The following is a 24,487-nucleotide window of genomic DNA, read 5'->3' on the forward strand; positions in this document are numbered from 1 at the left end:
TACAAAAGAGGAACTGGGCAGGAGAGAAGAGTTTCAAAGGATGCCTATCCCTCCTGGACCCACACAGTAAACAAACAGGAATCTCATCTGGTATCATTTCCCACACTTAGAGCCCTGCCCGATTAAAAAGGACTTAAACAACCTTTGATGATAATCTTGTACCTTCTAGAAGCTACAGAAAGATAAACAGTTTGTAGGAAGGACACACTTCGCATTTGGCCTTTCTGGAGAGAATCCATACTTCCTGTTGAGTACAGAATGAAGCTGTCATTTCCAATCCACTCTGAGCTGAAAGCCAACAGGAAGCCTTTTTGAAGACCAACCCTGAGATCCTACTTCACCTAAGGGTTCACTCTTCCAAACAGATCAGAGCCCTGGGCGGAGGGGATTGGTCTCCCCGCGCCTGGAGGCAGGGAGGTGCAGGGTGCATACCTTACATTGTGAGGTTATGGACTCATACAATGACTGCAGGCAACCCATGTTGACACAGGAAGTATTCAGCACACAAATGCTGTGGCATAGCCTCAAAAACTCCAGCAGACCATAAAGTGACAAGATTTCTACAAGAAAGATGGCTTTCAACCCCCGCTCCACAGTCCCCAGAAGTACAAGATCCAGCGCGTTTTGGCTAACAGTTTGAACAGATGGGGGGGGGGGGCAGGGCACAAAGGAGGCCCAACATTACTTAGATTAGTCCCCTCAAGGGCAGTGAGAAAGAGGTGGGTTGTGACAGGCTCCTGAAAGAAAAGGCAGAAGCCAAAACAGGGTCCTCAAGTGTCCCCCTGCACTCAAATTTTCAGATCTTTGTGGGTGAGCTAGAGTATCCCTATCCATCTTCCCACTACCCAGATGACCATTTCCTTTAATGGATGGACCACAGGAAATGGAAGCAAATGTCGAAGGCAAATTATTTCGCTCCACAAGAAAACCATAACTGCCTGTTTTCATCTTAACACCCACGCCTGTGACCTTCTCTCCAGTGCCGTAGAAGAGCTGCCCACTCGCCTAACAGTTGCCAGGGAGCGGACCGAGAACCAGGCAGTGTGCTGACCTGAGGCTCTGCCAAGCTGAGGCCAGCAGTTCAGAGGAGGGACGTGTGACCAGATTTAGAAGGAAATAGAATCGCCTTGCTTTAGACGGGGGCGGAGGAGGCTGAAGGAGCTAATTATATATATAAGAGTTTTGCAAGGAGTATTTAGATTCCAACCCTCAACTTTGGCTTTTGAAATTGCTTGCAGTAGGTTTAAGCTTAATCCAAACAGTACATAGTTTCATCTTTCCCTTTGCCTTTCTGCAGCTCAATCCCCATTTATAAGAATTGCCAGTTACACTTTGCTTATCACGGTGGCACAATCTACAGGAGAGGGGGAAACTCGCTCCGCATTTATGACGGGAGAAATGCATTACCCAGACTACTGAAGCAAGCTCTTTCTGGTGCCACCAAGTCTCCCTCTGCACCCCAGGTGGTAGTTCCCAGGTCAAGTCACCAGCAGCACCCACGGCAGGAACCTCTGGCCTGGTCCCTGCAGACCCGTTTCTTTTCCTTAGACCCCAGCCCCACCACCACTCTACTTCCCAGTCAGTACTGGGAAGGTCAAACTTTTGCTAAGTCATTTTCTGGGCTTCTTTTTTTTTTTTTTTTTTTTTAAGTTCCTTCTGTATGGTCTTTTCAGATCCCTACATAAAGACCCTAAGCTCTCCGTGCACCACGGATCTCCCCTGAAATGACAGAATGGATGGATGCTTCTTCACACACTCCAGTCGAGGCCAGAAGGCAGAAGCAGCGTGGAGAAGTAGCTGTGGTCTATCAGAGCAGGCAATGGTGTAAAGCAATGGCAATTAGCTAAGGGGTTTCAAAAAAACCATCTTTCCCTAAAAGTGTCATGTCTTTCTGCACTCATTCATAGGTGCATACCCACATACAGACGCACCAACACACACACACACACGTACACACAGTTAAATAAAAATAAAATGTTTAGAAAGTGTCCATTGGTTAAGAACCATACTGCTCTTGCAGAGGACCATAGTTCGGTTCCCAGCACCCACACGAGTCAGTGTTCACACCCTCTGGTAACTCTAGCTACAAGGGAACTGCCACCCTCTTCTGGCCTTTGGAGACATCTGTTCTCATGTATACATTCCCACACACGGACATACACAAAATTAAAAATAAAACTCCTTTTTAAGTTATTTGTGATAACTTATTTAAATGAACCATTCACTAAAAGTTTTACTTTCAAAAATTTATATGATACATGCATATAACAAATAAGTAATAAAAGCCTTCTTGTGCCACTTCTAGGGTGCAAAGGGTCCTTAGGCCCAAACATTAAGAACTGGCACACAGAAGCTCTGAGTCCCTAGTCTAAGGCCCAGTGTGGAGCTTCTCTTTGGGACACAGAATAAGGAACCCTGGCTAGCTGGTTTGGGCATGCGCAGCAACAGAGAGCTGCTTCTGCTAACAAGCCCTGACTCCTCCCTCGGGCCCACGAGGCAACTGAAGGTGGGATGAAACATGGCAGCCCAGTCTCTTGTGCCTTCCTGCCTTGGGTCCTCAGCTTACTGTTTCTGTTTGGCCCCTTAGCCACTCACTCAGACCAGAGAGATCCAGCACCACTTCGAAGCCTAGTCATTGTTTCTGCCTATAGTGGGCTCCTAGAATGAATGAAAGAACTTTGTGATCACGTGGTGGCCTGAATGCTTGGCCCCTATCAACTCATAGGGAGTGCGGCTTAGTTGGAGTGGATTTGGCCTTGCTGGAGGAAGTGTGTCATTGTGTGTGTGAGCTTTGAGGTTTCCTATGCTCAGGATACTACCCAGTGTCTCAGCTGACTTCCTGTTCCCTGCAAGATATAGGACTCTCGGTTACTCCTCCAGCACCTTGACTGCCATCATGCTCCCCACCACGATGATAATGAATGGAACCTCTCAAACTACAAATGAGCCACTCTAAAGAAACGCTTTCCGTTACAACAGATGCTACAGTTCATGGTGTCTCTTCACGGCAATAAAAACCCTAACTAAGGCAGATCATCTAGCCGCCAACAGCTAGGACTTTAGAAGAGTAATATGAATGGCCTAGAGGTTTGTGGGGGCTGCACCTGTCTGGAGAATGCCCCCAGTAGACTCAGTGTCTCAATCTCAGGGGCTAAGCTGACAGCCACATCTGGCCCACCCTCCCTGTGCAATGTAGCCCTGCTGAGGACAGTGAACATCTTAGGGGTCCACAAGATAATTTACTTGTGACTGGGTGTCACAACCAAGAAAGGGTGACAGTGAAGGGACCTCCTAACAATGGTGCAAGACAAATGGGATTTGGGTGATTAAGACAAAAGGTCACAGATGAAAAGACAGACACACAGACAAGAACAGAGTGAATGAGTATCCCCTTGGAAAACTCAGCCAACAGCCAAAGTCCTACAAGGAAGGGCCTTAGCATTAGCGTAGAATTAGCCAACCGCTAAGCAAGGAAACGCCATTCTTCCTGGATGGAGAAAGGAAGCGGTGGACAGGGTAGGAGTTCTGAGGATATTGGAGCTGTTTCTGCTCAAAGAAAGACACCCATACTGCAACTGGGCCAGAATTTTAAGGCTTCAGCTTCCTTGTAAGTGAAGATGGTGAAAGGGTGAGTGTGTTGAGGGAGAGGGGTGTGAGGATGGGGGAGTGGATGCGGTGGGGACTGGGAGCCAAGGAAACACGCAAGGGAGAGCTGCATTAGAATTACTGCATCTCCCATCTCTGCCACACACCAGACTCTCGCTTGCACAAGCCCAGTTTACTGCGATGAGGCTAGAAAGTAATGCGTGCATTCCAAGTAGGAGGCTCCATCAGGGCAGAGCAATGGTCCCTGCTGGAGCCAGCGCACAGGCCAGGCAGCGTCAGGAGTCAGGATTTCAGGCGGGACCACAGCTGACTACTGTACCAGCTAACAGCAACAGCCACAGGTAGAGATGCTCTATACATCTATGTCCACCCCATCATCCAGGAATTTAAAGGTGCTGTTTATACTAATATTTCACAAGCCTATTTACATTCGAGATCCTGAAGAAGCAGGACCAATCCAGGGGCTGGAGCAGAGGCAGGATCACAGCAGGATGCCCAGGCTCCTCTGGGCCAGGCTAAGCTCTGGAAGTGGCTGCCCGAGAGAACTTTCCCTATGTCTCAAAACATGAAACCAGAACGGAAAACCATTGATTTGCTTCCTTAAATGTATTTCCCGAGTGCTAGATAACACTCTGCATCCAGTACTGTGGTTTCCAAAACGGCACTAAGCATTTTACCAGTGCTTAGCAAACATTCCCCGACACCTACAGCCTCATCCTCATTTTCTCTGACTTTAGCTGTCTCTAAGCTAGCCGCTAAGTAGGGAAATGAGGCGTTGCATGCCAGCACAAGAAGAGGCCTGCTGTGGTTTTAACAGAAGGGGTGTGATACCTTCGTCTGGTCAAGGCACAGCAAGCAAGGGCCCATGGACGGAGCAGCTGCAAGTCTCATGGAACTTCGCTGTTTATTTTCAATGAAAACTCAACTCGTCTTTTATTAAATTATGCCAAGGTTAAGTCACTTGGATTTTTGATTTGTGGTTTTGTTTTAGTATCGTTTCTAAATTGGTTTTGACTTTATGGCCATGTTAAATATGTAAGAACAGGGAATGCCTGCTATTTTAGATTTATAAACATTTAAGTATTATAATAAGTTCTGTCTGTCTCAGGGGGACCTCTGAGAATTGTATTCCTTAGAAATTTTTTTACCATTCATATTTGAGGAAAAGGTAATGGTCTAGACTCATGGTTCTCAATCTGTGGATCGTGACCCACTGGCATTCCAAAGACCTCTTCACAGGGGTCACCAAAAGACCATTGGAAAACACAAATATTTACATTATGATTCACAAAAGCAGCTAAATTACAGTGATGAAGTAGAAACGGAAATAATTTTATGTTTGGGGGTCACCACAATATAAGTAACTGTATTACTGGGAAATTACTGTGTATTTCATTAGGAAAGTTGAGAACCACTGGTCTAGATATAAGGGAAAGAGATAAATAAAATCTCCCCTCTCTCTATATATGTTGATACATAAACATCTCCGTGTACAGACAAATACACTTTCAAAGTCTTAAAAGGTGAGGATTCAGCAATGCCCTCCTAGCGCCATCTGGTGGATACATTTGAACAAGTCCCGATGGAATTGCCAAGAAAAAGCGCTATCCCCCAGGGCCCTCAGAACCAGAGCTGGATAAATATTTAACTGGGTGTCTACGCTCAGTGTGGAGCCTCAGACAAACACTCCACACTGCCTGAGAGGGCCATTTCACACCTCCTCTATTCCCAGGCCGGCAGCCCTTCTCCCCTGCACCCTGCCTGCTGATAACCTACCTTTTTCATTTGCTTGAGAAAGCAGGCCTCGCGCTGGGCAGCTTGGCCTCTCTTATGGCCACACCTCCCTTCCGGCTGCACCTGCACTCCCACCCCTGCCACCTGAGCTGCATGGGAACCGCCGGCTGGTAATCAGGTGTAATAGCGTCTGCTTTTTAAGAGAAAGGCGCCTATCTCAATCCCACATTTCTCCTTCTCTCTGCCTTCCATCAAATATAGCCCCGCAGTTTCTAACTCATTCCTCATCATCCCTCACCCCCACCACCCCTTCATCATAACCACCCCAAACCACCCCACTACACCATCACCCAACATCTAATTCCACACAAACGCTCCTAAAACTGTCCAAGGTCGCCACCATCTGGCTTTCACCAATCCCCCAGTGTCTGTCTCCTTGTGACCTTACATCCGCCTACTCAGACCTTCCCTGATGTCACCTCCTTTTTATGACCTCTTACTTGTCAGTTTTCAGGCCTGTCCCCGCCCTCCTCTCTCCTCTCTGGTCTGTGGACCCTCTCTAAGACATCAGATCTTAAACACAATCTATGGGTCTTTGACTCTGGCCTCTGCTGGGCTTCAGATTCCTGTCCACCTACTATGGAACAATTTCCCCCAAATTGAAAAGTTCTATTCTTAAGACTATGAAAATAAGCAACCTACAAGTCTCAGGAAGTCCCTGAAACTGATCAGCCATATAATCATCTCCACTACCCCAGCAAGGTTAGGTGAGCAAGACTACAGAGTAGTCTCCCACCTACTGAGCTACCTCACCAGGCTTCCAGCTGGACTTTCAGTGATACAACTGTCTTTGGGTCATCCTCATTCCTGCAAGTAACCCTAATTAATCCCATTGATTCACCAAGTGACTTTGGTGCAATCAATACTTTGGTCTGTTATTGGTTCCTTATCTGGGATGAAGAGACATTTATTTGCATTGCATCTCCAAGGAATAATATCACACCACATAAATGGTACCTAATCAAGGAAGGATATAAACCAAAGAAGGGCTGAGGAGGGGTGGCTGCATGGCCCCTGCAGTGGTTATTAAGATATGTAACTGAGGTTGAGTTCTGTGAGAAGAAAGCCTAATAAGGCTACCTTTTTCTATATGGTATGGGATGGAGTGCCTCCTTGCTGGAAGTGGTGGCTGCAGCTTTCACGAGATTTGCAATAGGACATAAAGCCAAGGCCATGTCGTCTGTTAGTGGACTCGGCCACGTCGTCTGTCAGTGGACTCTGCATCTTTGTGGGGAATCCCAGAGTGGCCATCTTCCTCTGCTTGGCATGGGGTAGCATGAATCCTCGATGAATGGAGTCTACCTTGTGACTATGGGATGCCTCCACAGAGCCGATGAATTGAACTGTGTGTTACAGTCTCTGAGTGTGACGCGTGTGAGATGAGTGTGTCAGTAGCCTGGCCCCTGGTGTGGGTGGAAATACATGTAACTGAGGCCTGGCTGTCTTTCCGGGTAGAGCTTGCTGGTTTAAGGGGAATTACAATGGGAAAAGAACATGCAGTAACTGGTTGTCTCTATATTAGCCCGATTTGGAAAGGAAAGGGGAACAAACTGGGGCTGACACAGAGGCATTGCCTTGCCACTTCTTATGGATACAGAAGGCAACAGTCTATGCTAAGAAGCCCTTTCTGGGATCCAAGAAGCTGGAGCGTGCGGAAGAAGTCGACTAATGAGGAAGAAGAGAAAAAGTAAAAGTGACTTAAAGAAAAACATACACAAATACACACACATATAAACACACATATACACACATACATACACATATACACACATACACACATACATACATACACATACACACACACATACATACATACACACACACACACACACACACACACACACAAAGAGCTGAGCAGTGGTGCACTCCTGTAGTCCCAGAACTTGGTAGGCAGAGGCAGGTGGCTCTCTGAGTTTGAGCAGACCCTGGTCTACAGAGTTGAGTTCCAGGACAGCCAGGACTACACAGAGAAACCCTCTCTTGAAGACAAACAAACAACAACAAAACCATAGCCCCCAGGTCTGATCTCTCACACAGAGAAAGGGAATATCACAGAAGACAGTACAGAAAGAATGTTCCCATAGCTGGGTGCTTCCTGTGTGTACCTAGTAAGTTTCAGGAGCTTCCTGGACCGTGTGGATTGTTTATATCCTAAATGTTAAGGGGCTTCCTTCCAGGATGGAATGCTTCAGTTCAGAGGAAATTGCTACACCACATTCCACGCCTTCCTCTATCTCTTTACATTCTTTCTGTACTGTCTTCTGTGATATTCCCCCACCAAGATTGGAGGTTTTTCTGTGTTAAACTGCCCAAAATACCTACCTTTCAGATTTTGTCCTCACCGCTGACAACATGCAGTCAAAAGCAATTCGGTAATATCCAGTTTATTTTATTTCAGATTGGAAGCACAGTTTGGACATGAATGGGAAGCTCACTGGCAAGCTCATTTCCGATCTGGTGCTACTGCTGGGTGTGCGGTACCTGTGCAGACGACCTAGGCCTGCCCTCCGGCTCCTGCTCACCTGACCAGGCCTTGAACTATTCCTTGGTGTTTGGGTAAAGCTTCAGAAACACCCTTCTAGAAGCTTCCAGCTGGGCCTTAGCAAAGCTGCCATTGTGCCCTGTGCAAGCGTTCTGCTCCCACCGACTCACTTATACACTGATTCAGAAAGGACTGAATAAATCAGAGCTCTCCTAGGTTGCTCTTGCTCTTCAAGACGTCACTTGATATTTGCTCACCCGCCTTGTCCGCTAGCCTCCCTAGCGAGGGCTCAGTGCCCAGGAGCCACGCTCATGATCGACCGTTACCTGGCATCTACACACTCAAAGTCTGAGCTTTTCTGTGCCATGTCTTCTGGCCCTCTCTTGTCCACCTGCCAGCCCAACCTATTCAGTTACTCAGGGTAGGCTTGGCTCTTCCCTTTCTCTCTCTTCAAAAATATTTCACTTTTCCTTTTCTGCCGTCAGAGCAATGTTGAGCATGTGGGTTGCAGGACCTAGATAGAGCTCAGAGACCACCGTCTCAAAGAAAAGTGGGTCTAGGCCCACATTCTTTAAAACCCCATCTCTCGAGGCTTGCAGCAAGTTCAAAAACATGACGGTTACCGGCTCTTTCTATTCTGTTCCTGAGACTAAAAGCTACCCCTATGTCTATCTGTCTTTGTAGACACAGTTGCAGAGGGAAGCCCTGCAGACCAAAGAAAGCTCAGAAGAGACACTCAACATCCCGAGAGGTCATTAGGTCGGGCCTGGCTCAGGGCTGCACCAACCTCAGGGACCCTTGGCTAGAGGACCCTATGACTCTCTGTGTTGACGAGGTTAGTGTTGTCTGGATCCCAGGCCTCTCCTGGAACAGAGCTGGCTTATTTCTACTAGAGAATGTGGCTGGAGGCTGGGGCGGGGTCCTGGAGCAGCAAGACTGCTCCACCTCCACATAAGCCCGGGTCAAGAGAAAACACCCCAGATGGCAGGGACTCACTCTGCATTTACTTCTGGTAGTGGGTGGGGTTTGAAGAGCCACCTCCTCCTCCTCGGACAGCGTGGACAGCTGTTGGAGACGATGCCGGGTAATGTCCTGGCCGGATGGGCTTGGCTATAACCCAGAGGAAGGAGAGAGAACATGGTCAGTGACAGCCAGTCACAGTGCTGCTCAACATTGCGCTGCTTCGCTGTACCCTCAGACCTTCCTCCCACCAGGAGGCCTGGCCTCTGAGAAGTACAGCTAGTAAATTTAGGGCACCCATGTAATTCAGGGAGCACTGAGAAAGAACTGCTTGATTAATCTTCTTATTTGTAAGTGTGAAAAACAAAATAAGTAGAAATTAGAAGCAAAGGACTTTGGGTTTTATTTGCACTGGATCCATAGTTCCCTATGGATTTCACAAGAATTCCACCTATGATGAGTTTTCTAGAAAAAATAGGCCACAATTTTCAGTAGATTCTCAAAGGGCAAGAAATCTAAGAAATTCAATATATCACTAATCTACAGGATTTTAAGAATGGAAACACAAAGGTGCTATCTCACAATACAGCTATAAAACAATATCTGCTGGAAAATAACGTTATATGTTATTAGAGATGTTTTGATTAAAAACAACTCTCAAGAACACCTGTAAGCCCCTTTATTCCTAGGCAGATGCCTGCCAGCTTCAGCCTGGCATCTAAGATGGAGCAGTAGCTATGACCACCATCCCTATATGAGCAAAATGCACAATTCCATAGGCCTGAGGGCTTGAACGTCAGGCCACCATTCAGCTTCCAACAACACCCTGTACTGCCAGCCTGGCTCTACCCAGTTATTTCCTAACCAGTGCTTGCAAGAAGCTTGCCCTGAGGCAGACAGATGGTCCCCTTCACGATCCTGCTGAGAAGTAATCGTATATTACATTGGTTCCAAGAGCATGCCTCTGTTTACAGCCAAAAACTATAGCACAGCTGGCTTGTGGGGCTTAGTGCACAGCTCTGAAGAGCATGCTACACACGCTACACACGGCTATTCAGGAGGACAGGGGTGACTGAGCATCATGCTTTTCCAGGATGAACACCCAGGGTGCCAGGAATGCCAAGGCCCACAGGCTCTACCATCTCCTTTCAGATGAGTGATCTCCTAAGTAAGGGTCATGGTAGCTCCCAAGCTTTGGGACACACATACCGATCTGGGCTGAGTGTGCCCTCCTGGCCATGTTCTTGGCTCGCACAGCCTCCTTGATGCGATCCACCTCCTGCTGGTAGCGCTTCCGGTCCCTCATGGCATTCTCCTTGGCCTCTTTCAGTGCGCTCTCCAAGGCTTTGACGCGCTCGGCAGTGGCACGCAGCCTCTTCTCCAGCTTGGGGAGCTCACAGCGCAGATCTGCGTTGTCCCGAACCAGCTGCAGCAGAGACACAAAAGCTGGTCTTGAGCAAGGCTGTGTCCATGGCAGGACAAAGACAAGCAAGAAGAGAGACAATCTGCTCAGTGGCTGAACAACCGGACTAGGTTGTCTTTGATGGTCCATACAACTCTGATTCACTAGGAGCCGTAATGAGAGGAAAGGAGAAAAGTAGAAGCCATATCCAGCCACAGGACGCGTCTATTCTGGGACAGGACTTACTTTCTCTTTTGTCTGAGTGTGTACTGGGGAGGGAAGGGGCTGTGAGGAATTTATTACTCTAGTAAACACACACAATCTGAGAAATTCCCAGTCAGCAAATGGGCACACTCTAGAGTTCTCTGCAGACCCTTCTTGAAGACCACTGTCTGTATTGGCACTGGGTTGAAACCCAGCTCTGCAACATACCCAGAGGCTCACAGGGGACAGGGGCAGGATACTATTTGTTCCTTCTTAGCTACGACCCATAATGAAGAAGTAGCAGGCTGACCCTAGGTGGGTGATAGGTTCTTATGCTATCGTTTCCTGCCATCTGACTTGGTGGAAGGAGCTGAGCCACACCAAGACATGGAGTTGCATATACAGAACAAAGGGTCACAGAGAGACCGTCACTTGAGACTGTACCCACTACCATGTACCGACTCTTCACTTTAGCCTTGTTACAGTTGATCGTCACTATCAACGTGACCCAATTCAGAATCTCATACATGGTGAGACATGTGTCTCAGAGGCTTCACTGAGGGGAGACCTATCATGAGTGTGGACAGAGCCATCCCATAGGCTGGGGTCCTGTGTTGAAAAAGGGGAGGGGGGAGAAAGCTGAAAAGGGGACAGCCTGAAGAACACCCATGTTCATCTTCTCTGCTTCCTGGTACGCCCAAATGCACGCTGACTCCTGCTAGCACAGCAACAAGCCAATTCTCCCACCATGCTTTTCCTGTCCTCAGAGACTGCACCTTCAAGCCATGGAAGAAAGCCTCCCTCCCTTGACCTGCTTGTCAGGTATTTGGTCACGGAAATGAAAGCAGTACAAATACAGAGAAGTGGACCCAGAGTGGGAAGAAACCGCTGTAAGAAGCCTTTGTTCTCAAGGATACTTTACAGCAGGAATTGTGGAGGAGCCCTGCAGTGGACCTGAAGCTGTGAGGGGCCCTCCAGTGCCATGGGCAGAGCTCAGAGGACTATTGTGGTGGGCGTTTGGAGAGTGCCAACAGAAAGGACAGTGAAGGCTGGGCTCATGCAGTGGCAGCAGTACTGTGGACTCTGCTGTGAACCAACCTAAAGACCAGTTATATTCCGACAAAATAAATAAACAAATAAACAAACAAGTAAATAAATATACCTAACTATAGTCTATCTCTGCCCTGAAAATTTGAGCAAAGCTAAATTCTAAAGAATGAACTAATTAATTTGAGGAGGAAATGTCAAGATGGTATAATATTCAGGCTGTGGCATGGCTATTGCTTACTATTCTTAGATTTGAGGTGGAAAGGAGCAGAAAGATATAAAAATATGAAATCTGACAAGGAACAGAGCCCAAGTGAGTTTAAAGTTGGTATGGACTGGGTGGCTGTAACTGTTAAAGAGAGTAAAGCCATTAAGGGAAACTTGCAATTAGAACAGTAGAAACGTTGCCTTTAGGACAAGATCCTCACCCTACCCCTGAGCTCCAGTCTGACAATACAAACATGTCAGAAAATCTTTCCTTAGAAAAAAGAGAACCTGAGACAGCTTCTAGGGCATACTGCTCGGGTAGGGCCACACAGGGGAGAGTTTTTACAGGCTCAGCCTGGAAGACACACCGAGATCACTGCAGCTGTGGTCTGATGGGGAAGACTACATTTTGAGGGATAATGGGACTTTGGACCATTTACATGATACTAAAGGGGAGGGGAGGTGTCATAGAAGCTGGCACCGGCGTTCCATAAAGCCGGTAAGGCCCGGCAGCATGTACTGAAGAAAGATTACCTGCACAGTACTTAGGATTGAGTTGTGCAAACACTGTGACAGTGAAGCCCAAGCTGTAACGGAGACACCGGGATCCTGGAAATCTACAGATGTGCAGGTACTGAGTAGAGCCAGCCCAAGAGAGAGGCCACAGGTAGCCATGGCAACAGAGCCTGAGGTGTGGGCTATCACAGCCCGAGATGCTGGATATGGAGCTGCAGGGTTTGGTGTTTGCCTTGCTGCTTTTCTAACTTGGGCTGTTCCAATATTTTTATGCTTTTCCCTTGTTTCTTCCTTTTGAAAATTTTTCATTTTGGTTATCCCCCTGTAGGCGCTCACAGTTAAAATGTTACCTTTAGTCTCAGAGCATACTCTGAACTTGGGCTTTTAAAAATGTTGGTAAGACCTTGAGAGATGAGCTAAATGCATTTTACATCATAAGATGACTATGAATCAGGATTGGAGAGATGGCTCAGTGGTTAAGAGCACTGAGTGCTCTTCCAGAGAACTTGGGTTCAATTCTCAGCACCCACATGGCAGCTCACACCCTCACACAGACAAACATGCAGGCAAAATACCAATGTGCATAAAATAATTTTTTAAAAAGCTAAGAATCTTTATTATTATTATTATTATTATTATTATTATTATTATTTGTGTTTTTTGGAGTCAGGGTTTCTCTTTGTAACAGCCCTGGTTGTCCTGAAAGTCACTTTGTAGATCAGGCTGGCTTGGAACTCACAGAGGTCCACCTGGCTTTGCCTCCCATGAGCTAGGATTAAATGTGTGTGCCCAGGCTCTGTTGATGGCTATGACTCTTCAAGGACCAAGGAGTAATGTTTTGGTTTAAATGTGATCAAGGGACTGAAGAGATTTCTCACTGGTTGAGAGCACTTGCTCCTGCAGAAGACCAGGTTCGATTCCCAGCACCCATGAAGTGGCACACAACTAACTGTAACTTTAGTTTCAAGAGATCTGGCACCCTCGCCTGGCTTCCTTGGGCACCAGGCATGTACACGGTGCACAGACATACATGCAAGCAAAACACCCATAGACATGAAACATAAGAATAAAGTTAAAAGTGAAATATAATTGATCTTTTCGGATGTCCAGTTGAGAGGGGTAGACTGATGGTGCCTCACTGTCCACTTGACTGTCTTTATGATCGGAGCTCTACGTATACCTTCGATAATTTCCAGGAAGGTTTAACTATGGGGGAAAGATCCATCCTGAATGGGGGGTATTAACACTCCACAGGATGCTGGACTGAGGAAAAAATAAAAAAAAAAATAAAAAATAAAGAAAGCCTGATGAACTCCAGCATTCAACTCTCTGCTGCCTGATCTGCCCGATTGTGAGGGAGTTTCTGTCACTGCAGCCATCCTGGCAGGAGGGACGACCTTCTAAAGAGAGACACTTGTGTCCCTGCCGTTGGTTACCAGACTATGGAGACAATGATCCCCAAGGAATTGGAATCTCCCCAGAAGTTTCGGGCTGGGGAAGTAGAAAGGCTGAAGTCCTGGTGCCAGCCAGGAGGACCTTGTTTCTCGGGAAAAGATCTCACCCTGCTCTAACAATTTGTAAGACATACCGGAAGCAGAGGCAGAGAAAAGAATGAGCAGTGATGGGCGGGACCACAGTTTGACTAGTGATGGGCAGCTTAGTTATACATTGTCCTTGCCCTTTATTGAAACCTAAACGTCATGAAAATACGCCACAATGAATTTGGGGTGGGGGGTGTCAGTGGACCTCCTTGCTTGTTCCCCTTCTCAATGTGACCACACTGATTAAGTATTTCTCTGCCTTTCACCACGGCTCAGTGTTTTAATTGCTATTATTGATGACACTGGCTGAGCTTAGCTTGTTGGGACGGCAAAGGTCCAGGCTTGCACCCCGAAACCTCAGGTAATGCCCAGCAGCTGTTAACTAATCCTACCTCCATGCATCTCTTGCCATGATGGATTGTTGCTTTCAAACTGTGATGTAGAATAAATCTGTTTTCCCTAAAGTTGCTTCTTGTCAGGCATTAAGTCACAAGAATGGGAAAAGAGAGTGCCACAGGGTCCACGAGAGTCTGGCAGGATTTTATTTCTGTCTCCTTTCTTCAGATCAGAATTCCTGCTGGATGCCCCCCTCCATCCCTACCTAACCTGTCTCATCCCGTTCAAGGCTGAAGACACAGAGAGAAATCATTGTACTTAATCTTTTCTCTGGAGTTACCTTAAATTCTAAGAACAGCAGGACCAATCCATAAATACCTTCGTGGCAAGAAACTGGCATTATCCCTAAGGAGCAGGCAAGTGTGCAGGACATGCCGCCCTAAGATAGGGACAGTCATCTTGAAGGAGAAGCTGCAGTACCGCAGATCGCCTTGCATGGGACCTGCCCAGCCTAGCTCGATGGCACTGCCAGAGCCCAGGGCATGGCCCTTTAATCTCCAGTTATAATTGCTGGAAGCCAGATGGATCAGAGAAGGGATCAAAAATCAGAAAAAGGTATCAGAGCAAGCTGCTCCTGTTCTGACCTATTTTGCTTATGCCAGCAGCAGCTCCATGCCTGGCAGACTTGGCTTTCAATAAATATTCCTTGAATTCATGAATAAAATAATGAGTTGCAGAGCCAGATTTCAAGATGCCTGGCGGTCTTTGCTTCTGTATTTCTCATTATCAGCTTGCTTGAATGATTTCACTATGTTGATCTCCCATCCTCTCTCTGAAAATGTCATCAACAGCTCTACGGAACCAAACTTCACAAGTCGAAGAGAAATGCCGAGTCGTTAGACCTGGCCCCAAAAGTTAGGCCACTTGTACCCTACGCCAAACCCTAAGAGGGAAAGAGCCATGGACATGCTGGCATTTACAGAAAGAAAGGGGGGCAAATGGCCTGCCAAAGTCTGTGCCATCCTGGCCATGTTCATCGCTCTCTGTCACTCTGGATAGACGTCAGGAAAAACATCCCAAGGGACACCCAAGATGGCCAAGGCGAGATGAGAACAAGAGAGCTCAGGTTGCTGGTTCCAGTCTCTGGGTCCCCACCTGTCTTAGACACTGTTCTATTTCTGTGAAGAGACACCATGACACTTTCTTATAAAAGAAAGCATTTAACTGGGGCTTGCATACGGCTTCAGATGATAGTGCATTATCATCATTATTGGAAGCATGCAGCATGCAGGCAGACACGGAGCTGGAGAAGTAGCTGAGAGTTCTGCATCCTGACCTACGGGCAGCAGACAGAAAGTCTGGGCCTGGCATGGGGCCCACCCCCAGTGACACACCTCCTCCAACAAGGCCACACCTCCAGTCCTTCTAATCCTTTCAACATAATGCCCCTGTTAGCTGAGTAGGCATTCTAGTCTATGGGGTCATTCTCATTCAAACCACCACACCATCTGTGGAATGAAGTGCTGTCTCCTTGGCAGTAGAATAAGGGACCTGAACCAGCTCAGTCAGCACATGTACTCTGTGGAGACTTCTGTTCTACAGAAGAGATGCCAGGGAAGGGCACAAGCCCATTTAGTATGCAAGGGTGGGGGGAATGCAGGACAGAAACACAAGGCTCAGCACTCACTCCAAGCCCTAGAGTGTGTCCCCTTTCATTTTCTACATATAGATTCCATATAAGGGGATTCCGACAAAGGAAGTCAGCCTCATTAATGTGTGTGTGTGCAGTCTTACCTTGTATGTGTACAGGCACTTGTGTTCTATGGCGCACATACAGAGGCCAGGGGACATTTCTCCCCTGCAGTATGGGTTCTGGAGACTGGACTCATCAAGCGTGGCAGCACACAACTATGCCATGAGCCATCTTGTTAGCCAAAGAAAGTTTTTCCATATATGAAGGAAGTTACTGAGGGCTAGAGGCCAGGACTTTTCTGTTTGGTTATTAAGAAATTTTATAATGTTTTTGGATCACATCCACTCCTCTCTCTTCACCCTAACTCCTCCTAGACCTACCATCTTGTTGTCGCTTTGTGACAGGATCTGACTATGGTGCCCAGGCTGGTATTAAAATTTTAAGTGGGGGGCTGGAGAGGTGGCTCAGAGGGGAAGAGGGCTGGCTGCTCTTCCAGAGGTCCAGAGTTCAATTCCCAGCAACCACATGGTGGCTTAGAGTCATCTATAAGGAGCTGGTGCCCTCTTCTGGTATGCTGGCATAAAAGCAGGAAGAATAATGCATACATAATAAATAAGTAATCTTCAAACAAACAAACAACAACAACAACAACAAAAAACCCCTTAATCCTCCCACCTCCCTGGTAGCTAGGAACACAGGGTACATGCCACCACTCCCAGTCCAGAGTCAGGGATTTTCAAGGACACAGCACACACATTCTCTGACCATGCACAGACGTTCGATCTCAGAACTGCCTGTGTTGCAGCCGAGCAACCAAGGCTGAGCCAAGGGAGAGCAGAGGTTGGGGGTGGGGTACAGCAAGCTCACCCACCTGCTTGTGCACCTTGGTGAGCTGTTCCAAGTTATTCTCCAGGAAGGAGATCTTCTGCTTCTGGGCAGCGCTACCCCCTCCGTCGTCACTGTCCAGCTCCACGCTCTGCATGGACACACATGACAGTTAGTGGCACGCCCCGCCGCCCCACTCGCCTACCCCGTGTTCAAGACACATGAAAGCTCCTGATAAGGAAAAATCCCCAATCCCACTTAAAAAGACAGTCTGGAAGCAAAAACAAAGAGAAGCTGTAGAAGTGTCCACTCAGTGGACTTTCTGACAAATTCGCTTGGCTTGCGCTTAAGTGTTGTGAGAAGAATCTCTTCAGAATGCTGGGACGAGAATAACTTCAGATCTGCTTTTGTAAGCTGCACACATTTCTCTTTAATGAAATGTGCCTCTTCCCTGCAGGTAAAGAGAGTCTTCTTTTCAAAAAGTACGTGCTCACAACTTATTGAGAAGAGCCAATGTGAAAATAAGACTCCAGCTAAGCTTAGCCATCAGGATCAGAGGAGAAATCACCAAGCCTGTCAGTCCGAGTCACTGTTGCCGCTGGGAGATCCTAACGGCTTCAGGTTGTCTCTTAAACACCCAAAGCTACGCACTCCCTCTGTGAGTCAGTCTCAGCTGTGCACAGCACCCAGGTGCTGGGAAAATCCTCCGGATTTATCAGATCTTGAAACTGGCAACAACACCACACTCTTGACAAGTGAGGGGGCATGGATAAATTGAAATACATGTGCAAACACAACCTGAGTGCAAAAATAGCAAAACATGTTTGTCTGGTGTGACTGTGGAAGGAATCATCCTTCTCCTGAAGGGTAATGGTTTCCACTGTTAGTTCAGCCCGAAACACACGCTCTCAAATATGGCTATCTCCCGAGATTCCCTGGGATACTTGTTAAAACTCAGACTGCTCAGCTCACCCCTATCTTGGATTCCTCAGATCAGGGGGTATATTATGCATTTAGACAAATTCTCAGGTGATGCCAACATAGCTGCCAGAGGCCCATAGGCTGAAAATCTAAAAGTAGGATCATCCTTAGGAAGTTTTATAAAATAAGACCAGGGGGTTCCGGTGTCCTCTTAACCTTTACATCTGACCAACACTCCACATCCTCCCAGGGGCAGAGGTCTTCTTTGTCATCAGATACCCATCCTGTCTAGTCTGTCCATCACATCTACATTGACCTCATCTTCCTCTCTGGTGCAGGCCCCAAGGTAACACAGGCTTTGTAGACTATGCTCATCATACAGTGGACTGATCATTGCCATTTAGGCTTTGAAAACTCCCATGATTCTCTGCCTTCAATATTTGCATCACCAAGATTCCAACTTGTAGAGCCATGCTGCCATAGGGGCTTGCCAACTGCATGCTGTGTTCTGTTGGGCACGCATACCACTGCTCAGCAACCCACTTAGCTCATTTCTAGTAGGTGCCATCCACAGCTGTCTGATCTCATCTCTCCCAGCTCCACATTCTCCTCCCTCCTCCACTGAGGACATCAGCCGTCAGATGTGGCCTCTTCCCGCCTTCCTAGGGTTTCCTGCAAAATGCTACAGACTGACTCTCTCTGACCTCTGGAAAACTCAGTGCCTTCTCTTTACTAAGTAGCCTACTCATTTGTGCCGTTAATTCTGTCCCTCAGGCCTGTTTTGATCAACTGCTCCCTTTTTACTCTTTGACTTCTTCAAATACACCCCTGCATTCGAGTACATACACATGTACGCACACTCAAACATGCATGTGCCTTTACTAAACATTTTCAGATGTTTCTCTTAATACCTTCCTTCAATCTTTTCATGTCTCTTCCACGAGCCCCTGCTCCATTACATTTTGGCTTCACGTCTTAAATTTCTGAGCTGACCCACTGGAGACAGATCCCCTAGGCTCACCAGGATTTTGAGATCTTTCAGACTTATGCCTCTTTTCAGCCCTGCCATCACACCTGAGCCTAGATCTGCACCTGCAACCCAGAGAGGCAAGAACCTACTGCCCGGGAGCTGGGATAAGCAAGTACGACACTAAGGCGCCTCACCAATTGCCTGGACAAACAAGAGGCTCTGGTCATCTCACTTCTGTTTGCCAGGGGACCATGCTTTTGTTTTCTGACAAGAATGTTCCGGGCTTTTCTTGTCCAAAAAACTTTCACATAGCAGGGGCCAGACAAATCTATGTCATTTTAAATAAAGACCAGCCAGGGACAGCATTATAACTTCCTTTTACTTAGAAGGAAAATCAGATGGCAAAATATTCCCAAGTAATTTCAGCCCCTAGCGCATTCTTTTAATAACATTCTCTGGCATGAGGTAATTAATTTGTAAGTATAACCAGCCTTAATTTGAGCAGGTGATAATTCAGCTGGAGATGATACCCCCGTGGCCGACATCTTTCCTCCACCCGTTCAGAAATGACAGCTCTCACCTTTTTCACACGGGTGGTCAAATCCTGGACGAAGAGTTTGCGCAGGTTGTGAAGGGTCTGCAGTTCTCTAGACTGAAAAAGAGAGTTTTTACAGGTAGCATCCGCGAGGTGATGGACTGAACTGGTATTGCATTTCCTCTAGAGGTCATGAGCTCCCTGACACCGCCGCTGTGTTGCTGGAGCTGCCAGTGATACTGATGGTGCCATGGTATTGCCTGCGCCTTGCCTACTCTTCAGCCCACACTGCTATCAGGAGCACGCGTGTGGTGCAGGATCCTGGGGACTCCAGCTACGGGCTGCAAGTCAGAACATAGCCAGCTCCTTTCCTCCACTCTTAAAAGAGCCAAACAAAACTCCTTAGGAAGTCACCTGCCAGGATGAGGGGGTTAAGGGGTCTGCTTTTGTTTTTGTTTACTTCCCACATAAATATTACACATCATACCAACAAGCCAAATTAAAAGGTAACCGTGGCTCTTCTCACCCAAAATGGCTGGCATCTCCCATGATTCTGCACCCACTACTGGCATTTCCCACGATTCTGCACCCACCACTGGCATTTCCCATGACTCTGTGCCCACTACTGGCGTTTCCCATGATTCTACACCTACTACTGGCATTTCCCATGATTCTGTGCCCACTACTGGCGTTTCCCATGATTCTGCGCCCACGACTGGCCCAAACCACAAGGATCTTTGCCTCATATCATCAGCTCATGGAACAAAGGACCCCTCAGACTCTCCGTCTGGTGGTCCTGGGCAAATCACCTGCGTTTCCTATGTGTTTTCTCTTAAGGTAAAGATGAGGAGATTTTGGCTCCTGGTGTCAAGACTAAACAGGAAGGTTCAGCCCTTAGGAAGGTTTCTGGCACACAGTAAATGCTCAGTAAGACAGTTAATAAGAGTTCATAGCCCAAGAGCTGGCAATTTCCTCCTTCATTATTTTCTATGAATAAACACCTAAGATTATAAATAATGAGATGAAGGCCTGAACCAAACCTGCAATCTTTGGTAACAAAACCAGAAGACCACAACATTTCCTTCTATTCAAGTTTTAGTCTACATACACACACGCACATATATATTATATTAAATATATATGTGTGTATATATATATATACATATATAACTAATAGTAAGGGTCTTAATTTCTGTAGCTCTGGTTGACCTTGAATTCATTAAATAGACCAGGATGGCCTCAAATTGATACCCATCTTCCTGCCTCTGTCTCCCTCAGGCTCAGATTAATGTTGTACACCACTGTCCCATCTATTCTTTTCAAGGTTTATTGTGTGTGTGTGTGTGTGTATGCACACACATGTGTGTACACGTGTGTATATGAATGAAGTGCTGGAAGGTTTGAGAAGAGGGCATTGGATCCTCTGGGGCTGAAATTATAGGTGGTTATGAGTTGCCCTACATGGGTGCTGGGAACTGAACGCAGGTCCTCTACAAAAGTAGTGAATGTTCTTAACTACTGAGCCATCTTTCCAAGCTTCGTATGTTTTCTACAAGAGATACTAGTTTCATGTAAACTATTTCATTACAAGTGAGAAGTAGATGGAGAATCTTGTAGATGCTTTTATCTATATAAATTGACGGGATGTCAGGGGATGCTAGCATTAAAAAGGTAGAAACAGGACCCAGAGTTAAGAAAAACAGTTTCTTGAAAATACAATTCTCTGTTAATTTAAGGCCTTATTATTAGGTCCAATTCTGTGTTGAAATAAGAAGCACCTGAAGTCAATTGCATCCTCGGATGAGGTAAATTGCTTTCTGAGGGAAGCCACCCAGCTCTGATATTACGAATATTGAGAACACAACACCATCTGCGAGTGAGCTGCCTCCCGGCACAGGAACAGGGGCACGGTGCATTGCTCACCATTACCCAGGCTGCTCTCCATCCCTGCCAGAGGGGGCACAGCCCCACATCCCTTAATGTTTACAAAAGCCCCGCATGTTGGTCCTTATTTCTGCCTACATTTTGATCACAGTTAATATTTTCTGACAAAAACCACCACCGCACAAAAGGAAACGCAAGAAGGTTTGACATGTTGCCCGGAAGCCAGGCCTTTCCATGGGACGTAGCTATCACCTAAGGGCCCTGAGCTGGCCCCTTTCTCTCATTTTGAACAATGTGGTGGGGACAGGCAAAGGCATTTAAGGCATTTATACTGCTGTGTGCTAGGGCAGTTGGCGCTTGGCTTCCGGCAGCAACGATCTTTCTTCTATCACATTCATAATTATTCCTCTCCCTCTGGCTCCTATCATTTCTCTTCCCATCAGCGGCTTCTGCCCTCTAATCAAGAGCTCGAGGCTAAGCTTCCGATCGTGGTGAACCGAAAGGACAGCACTAGAGAGGTGGTCAGTGTCGCGTGAGGTGGGATGGAGAGGGAGTGGTTAGTATCCTGCCTCGAGCCACGGGACACCATAGATGGTCAGTCTGCAGAGAGGTTCCCAGAGTGCAATCTGCGGCGGCATCCTACCCCTCCCCACGACAACCACGAGGTAGGGCAGGCTCGCACAGGAGGCCTTGAGAACTGAATGGACAGCCAAGGACAGCAAGAGCCTGTCTCTGAAGACATCGACAGCTCAGCTTGGGAAGGATCCAAAGCGAAGGACAAACATTTGCGTCTAAAACAGCACACGCTGCAGGAATCTAGTCGTGGATTTAAGGAAGAGGGTGTGGGGGTGGTGAGGGAAAGAGGAAGATGAAAAGGAACCACCATGGATTGTCCTTGTGTGGGGGATGGAAGGACATGTGTGGACGTGGGGGGCAGCCCTCGAGGGTTAGCGTGTGTAGGCGCGGCTACATTACTAAGGGAATAAGCTTGTGGGAGGGGAGGAGCGAGAATAATCGAGTAGATAATGGAGGCCACTAGAAAACATGTCATTTAATACACAGCCAAGGACCCCAGAAAGCAGAGAAACTGGCTACCAATCCTTTATCACGCTCACAGGGAAGCGTGTGTGAGAATGTGAGTAAGTCTGGATGTGAGAGAGTAGGGGGAAGAGTGGTGTGTGTGTGTGTGTGTGTGTGTGTGTGTGTGAGAGAGAGAGAGAGAGAGAGAGAGAGAGAGAGAGAGAGCCCACGAGAGTGACTTGCATGAGTCAGCATGAGTGTGAACTGTGACCACGTGTGGACACGTGTGAGTTTCCTGAGCACTTGTGCAGATCGGTCTGTAAGTGTGAGGGGAAGGAAAAGGCAAGCAAGTGTGAGTTTAAAGTACGTAACAACTTGTGTAAATGAGCAAAACGTGTTTGAATGAGAAAAGCCATTAGAGAGATGCAGATGTGTGTGAGTGCCTAGGAAGGTATATGAGCATCACGTGGACAATCAGGGCATGTGGCCAAGCCCGGAAGACATCATGAAAATGAGTGTGCGGTATGCTCACAATCTGTATGTGCAAGCCGTGTGTGAGGACCACAGAAGTACGGAAGGTAAACAAGGACACACGGGTATAGAGGTCCACAGAGGTCCAAGTAGAAAACATCCCAGTTTCACACATCCCTGCTGGCAGAAATCTAGTAAAATTTCAACACTCAAAATTTCCTGCAATTCTCTAAGTACATTCAGTTATGAACTGCACTGCTCCACTAAACAACGTAGTTGAAACAATTGCCTGGCTTTGCGGCTGCTTTCCCTACAGACTTCAGCCTTGAAAGTCCAGCTTCCTGTCAGCCCAGGCATCTGACCTCTGTCCCCAAGGCCTGTGTCCTCATTCCTCAGAGGAGCAGTTTGTCCTGGCCCAGGAGCCGGAATGCAGCCTCAGTCCCAGATGGACGTGGCCATCTGCCTACCGTCTGACTCTCTGGGTTGGGCGTCTGCTGTGGGGATGGGCTCTGCCCCACATAAACCACATGACCCAGGAGTGGGCTCAGAAAGGGCTGCGGAGTGTAAACACGTGCGAGCCTAGGCCCGTGTTCACCACATTCTGCTGGTGTTAGAACGGTACGTGGGAGGCCACAGCTGCGACGTGGGATCAAGCTGCTAGTCCACGTGGCCCCTGAGACCAGCGCGGGCAGAGGAAGCCAGCGGCTGCAGACACAGCATGGACCCAATAGTGATTTCAAGTACAGAGCCTCCCAGAGGCTGGTGGCATCAACAGCTCTTCTCCCTGGTCCTCCTCCAAGGCACCTGCCCCAGCATTGTCCTCTTAGGCCTGTCTCCTACTCTCCTTCACCCAGCTGCACGCTGCCATCCCCGTTACCTCCACGTGCCGCATGTTATTGCTTCCAGAATGTTCTTCCCAGCATGCTCTTCCCCTCGGCTCCCTTCATCGAGGTCAGCGTCTACAAAGGAGACTTCCCTACGGTACACAGTGATAGACCCACGTACCTAGACAAATGCCAGCCTCCAGAGGTGCTAGCTAAACATCTATTGAAAGCTGAATGGAGTCACAAAGTGCAGCGGCTGGTGTACCATGGAGTTCAGCTCTCATTCAAGTTAGTTCAGGACTACAGTGCTAACGGCTGACTAACCAACCAATGGATTACTTCTGCTAGAAGTCAATCTACAAATCCCAGTTTGCCACAGATTGTTTTGTGTCTGTCTAACTGCTCTACAGGAAAGGCAGATGCAGATAAAATTATAGAATAAATAATTTAGTAGATCGCAAACAAACCAGGCCTCTGAGAGTGGACTGAGTTGGAAACTAACTCACCACGGTCTCTTCCAGCCCTTTGAGGTCCTCCCTGGCTTGGTCCCTTTTATCGTTGAGCAACCTGAGAGACAGAAAGGAACCATGAGCCACCAAGGGAGAACCAGAATGGGGCAGATGCAGTTTGAACCTGTGGCAAAGAAGCCAGGTTAAGCAAAGAACAGACAAAGCCGCTGCTGCTTTGACAGCTGGCCCTAGCCAGAATCCGGCCAGCCGCCACCATGGAGGCTGTTTCTCAGGCCCTCCCAGGGACAAGCAGTCGGAATGCTGGTGCACTCACAGGAGTTTCTCCAGTTTGACTTCTCTCTCCTGGTCCTCTATTTTCAGCTTGTTATAGTCAGAGCTCAGCCTCTCCTGCTCCAGCTGCAGTTTCTGATTCAAACTGAAAGCGAGAGGAAAAAGCAATATATTCCAGATCAGCTCCAACTTTCTGAGTCATCCGCCTAAAGCCCTGGGTCGGTTCCAGCCCCATTAGTTCTGTGCAATAAAGGTAGCGATTCGGGAGGATTTGGGGATCAGAGAAAAGGCTCACAGCTTCTCTGCCCAACTGAAAACTGATTTCTGGGGAGCAGCTAGGAAGCATGAAATGAAACAAAGGCTTTGAGGGTGTATTTATAGTTCGTTTGTGTGCAAGGGCTTCTGTGGGGGAAACAATGACATTGGGGAAAGAGTGGTGCTTAGAGAGAGAGAAGAGAGAAGAGAAGAGAGAGAGAGAGAGAGAGAGAGAGAGAGAGAGAGAGAGAGAG

General features: G+C 47.5%; 1 protein-coding gene across 1 annotated transcript in view; it reads right to left on the reverse strand.

Annotated features, from left to right (window-relative positions):
• Kif5c (kinesin family member 5C) overlaps positions 1-24,487 on the reverse strand; it is a 156,789-nt gene that overhangs the window by 4,755 nt on the left and 127,547 nt on the right. Inside the window, exons 20-25 of the mRNA XM_050139912.1 lie at positions 24,022-24,123; positions 23,745-23,805; positions 19,085-19,156; positions 16,660-16,764; positions 10,052-10,268; positions 8,879-8,992 (exon numbers count right to left, since the gene is read on the reverse strand). Coding sequence (XP_049995869.1) covers positions 8,886-8,992; positions 10,052-10,268; positions 16,660-16,764; positions 19,085-19,156; positions 23,745-23,805; positions 24,022-24,123 — 664 coding nt within the window. The 3' untranslated portion in view covers positions 8,879-8,885. The remainder of the gene's footprint in view (positions 1-8,878; positions 8,993-10,051; positions 10,269-16,659; positions 16,765-19,084; positions 19,157-23,744; positions 23,806-24,021; positions 24,124-24,487) is intronic.

This window comes from Alexandromys fortis, unplaced genomic scaffold (assembly GCF_014885135.2).
Source record: "Alexandromys fortis isolate MF-2015 unplaced genomic scaffold, M_Fortis_MF-2015_v1.1 scaffold_33, whole genome shotgun sequence".
Lineage (NCBI taxonomy): Eukaryota > Metazoa > Chordata > Mammalia > Rodentia > Cricetidae > Alexandromys > Alexandromys fortis.